Here is a 3,400-nt window from a genome sequence, read left to right as displayed (position 1 = left end):
TGTGACACGTTTTTGAAGCCTAGGTGCGCTAAGGGACCCAAAGTCCTATGAGCACCTTTAGGCTTTACAGGGGTGCTTACAATTTAGCACCCCCCAAAATACCAGGACAGTAAACACACCCCACAAATGACCCCATTTTGGAAAATAGACACCCCAAAGTATTCAGAGAGGGGCATGGTGAGTCCGTGGCAGATTTCATTTTTTTTTGTCACAAGTTAGAAGAAATGGAAACCTTTTTTTTGTCTCAAAGTTTCATTTTCCGCTAACTTGTGACAAAAAATAAAATCTTCTATGAACTCACCATGCCTCTCAGTGAATACTTTGGGATGTCTTCTTTCCAAAATGGGGTATTTATACTATCCTGGAATTCTAGCCCCTCATGAAACCTGACAGGTGCTCAGAAAAGTCAGAGATGCTTCAAAATGTGAAAATTCACTTTTTGCACCATACTTTGTAAACGCTATAACTTTTACCCAAACCAATAAATATACACTTATTGGATTTGTTTTTATCAAAGACATGTAGCAGAATAAATTTGGACAGTAATGTATACAGAAATTTTACTTTATTTGAAAAATGTCAGCACAGAAAATTAAAAAAAATCATTTTTTTTTACAAAATTCATGTCTTTTTTGATGAATATAATAAAAACTAAAAATCACAGCAGCAATCAAATAGCACCAAAAGAAAGCTGTATTAGTGACAAGAAAAGGAGGTAAAATTCATTTAGATGGTAGGTTGTATGACCGAGCAATAAACCGTGAAAGCTGCAGTGGTCTGAATGGAAAAAAAAGTGTCTGGTCCTTAAGGGGTTTTATGACTGCAGTCCTTAAGGGGTTAAAGGGCACCTGGAGTGAGAGGTATATGGAGGCTGCCATATTTATTTTATTTTAAACAATACCAGTTGCCTGGCTATCCATCTGATCCTCTGCCTCTAATACTTTCATCCACAGCCCCTAAACAAGCATGCAGCACATCAGGTGCTTTGACTGAAGTGTGACTGGATTAGCTGCATGCTTGTTTCTGGTGTGGGATTCAGACTTTGCTGCAGCCAAGTAGATCAGCAGGACAGCCGAGACATTGGCATTGTTTAAAAGGAAATTAATATGGCAGCCTCCATATCCCACTCACTTCAGGTGTCCTTTAAATGAAACACATTCCATCCTGAAAACAAAAAGGGGACAAGCATCAGGAGCCAACAATAGTGTAGTAAGTTAGGGATGGGTTGATGTGTAAATATGAGAGAATATACTCACAGACAGATGTGGGTTACCTCCAAGGCAGCCATTGTATTGGCAGGTGGGGAACTTGTCCTGTCCCCACTCAGGTTTAAGAAGTCACTCTCCGTGGATAGAAAGTAGGGCAAAGGAACCCTTCCACCAGGATGGATAACAAGGTATGTAGAAACATAGGAAGTTGTGGACTGGAAGATTGGACAGATCGATATAGCAATAATAAACTCCCCACCCCCCAACCCCCCTCCCCTTCTTGGAGTAAAAGTAATAAAACAAGTATTATTGCTACACCGATCTTCACCTGTCACATTATCTGTGGGGACCAAGTCCACCACTAACCCCTCCTCTCCCCATCCTGGTTTCCAGTGCTCAAATGGTGCAGAATGTGTGTTCAGGTTCCGAGCCATGTGGTGCCAAATTAAAACACCAGCATTATGTCAGACTCGCAAACAACATATCATGTCACATGTCATCAGAGTTGAAGTCAAGAGAAACCATTGATCTTATTGTCATCTGTGAAGAGATTCCCAGAGAATCATCAGAAAGAAGGAGGAGAAATCCCACCCATGGCGGATATCGTCAGATGAGGCTGCACAAGAAGGAGGAGAAATCCCACCCATGACGGATATCGTCAGATGAGGCTGCACATTGGGAGAATTCTCCTAGGATTCTGTTCTGGGACATCTGGCACATGTGGCGACTCACCCCTCTCCTTGTACCAGAGACAATCACCACATGGGCAGAGAGTCGGGGACTTCTCACCAATGGAACCACCAACACAGAAAACATGAGAAGTGCTGAACTCCAATGTTGTATCTGAGAAATGTCCAGAGTTCCTGTTCAGTAAATTAGATTTATAGAACATTACCTTTCATAAAGTACAGCTTTGTAGTGATGATGTAACATTGGGAGCTGTTGTAACATTCACAAAATCGATAACAGAAAGTTTCATGGTGAAATATTGTGTAAATAAAGGGCAAATATTTACAGTCTTGCATGTTCCACACAGTTCTCTGGGGGATTATTCTTCTCGTCTTACAGTTTTGTGGGATCTTCATATATGTCATCTGGTTGGGGTGGTGAAGAGTTTGTAGAGTGGAGAAGTTTATCTGAGAATTAGAGTTGTTGCAGAGAATGAGAAGATCAGAAACCAGTGTGAGTTATTTCTCTGGGTGATGGACAATATTTCAGTCCTTGCCAGTTCTTCATTGGTTCACAATTGGTTTCAGGGAAATCTGTTGTCTCTGTAACAGGCAAGCAGTGCATAGTATCAGAAAGCTGCAGGATGGGAAGAGATGCAGAGAAGACGTGTCACCCAGGACTTCATTGCAAGCATTTGTCAAGGATGACCAACCTCCATGGTTCATTCCGAAACCTCATCAAGGTGTACTGGTGGAAAAGGCTTGAGGGAACTCACTTTATCACCCCACTGAAGTGAGTGATAGTCCGGGATATCGTCTCCAGTCACAGCCACCATGTGATCACCCTTGTAGTAATCTTCAGAGTACAGGATCCAGGCACCCTTGACGTCCTTCTGGGAGGAAGTCATGTCGTCAAATCCATAGGACTTCAGTGAGGTTGCTGCTTTCTTCAGTGGAAGCTTTTTACCTTCATAGTTGACGCCCTCGTACAGCGTTATTTCGGGATTATACAAGCCGCCTCTTACAATTTTAGCTGATCTGATTTTTGCAGACCATGCTGGGATTGATGGGCATTCCCCTTCAGTGAAGATTCTGAAGTCTCCTTTATAGTTGTGGTCAGTAAAGACAACCCATGGGTCTCCAATCACTTTCAGGGACTGAGCTTTTTGATCAAATCCAACAGTAGATAGGTCAGGATTTTTATCATCTAAAAACTCATAGTCTCCCTTGAAGCCCGGAAACTCGAACAGCTCGAGAGTGCTCATCTTCCACCGATACCTTTGCAAATTAAGGAACAGAGCTGCTTGGAGAATGATCTGATCGCCTTCTCTAGGGCTGGAATTTATAGAAAAGCCTGTTGAGACGTACTTCCTATTTTGATGAGTTACATCATTTCTCAATAGAGAAGAGAGTCTATCTTTAGATGATTAGGCATACGTTGAACTGCAACACGTTCAGTTTTGTGAGAAAACAAGTCTCAACTGCAGACTTACAGTAAACATTTATACGTTATTTATTTATTAG

General features: G+C 41.8%; 1 protein-coding gene across 1 annotated transcript; it reads right to left on the bottom strand.

Moving 5' to 3' along the window:
• Positions 1-2,598: 2,598 nt before the first annotated feature.
• Positions 2,599-3,141, bottom strand: LOC137544615 (epidermal differentiation-specific protein-like). Its single transcript, XM_068265713.1, has one exon. The coding sequence runs from the start codon at positions 3,139-3,141 to the stop codon at positions 2,599-2,601; it is 543 nt and encodes a 180-aa protein (XP_068121814.1).
• Between the last annotated feature and the right edge of the window lie 259 nt (positions 3,142-3,400).

The sequence above is a fragment of the Hyperolius riggenbachi genome, chromosome 1, assembly GCF_040937935.1.
Source record: "Hyperolius riggenbachi isolate aHypRig1 chromosome 1, aHypRig1.pri, whole genome shotgun sequence".
Taxonomy (NCBI): domain Eukaryota; kingdom Metazoa; phylum Chordata; class Amphibia; order Anura; family Hyperoliidae; genus Hyperolius; species Hyperolius riggenbachi.
This window is presented reverse-complemented; position numbering and strand designations above follow the sequence as displayed.

Bases quoted from the DNA above. Each gene is read 5' to 3' on its own strand.
- LOC137544615 (XM_068265713.1), bottom strand. From the start codon at position 3,141: ATGAGCACTCTCGAGCTGTTCGAGTTTCCGGGCTTCAAGGGAGACTAT.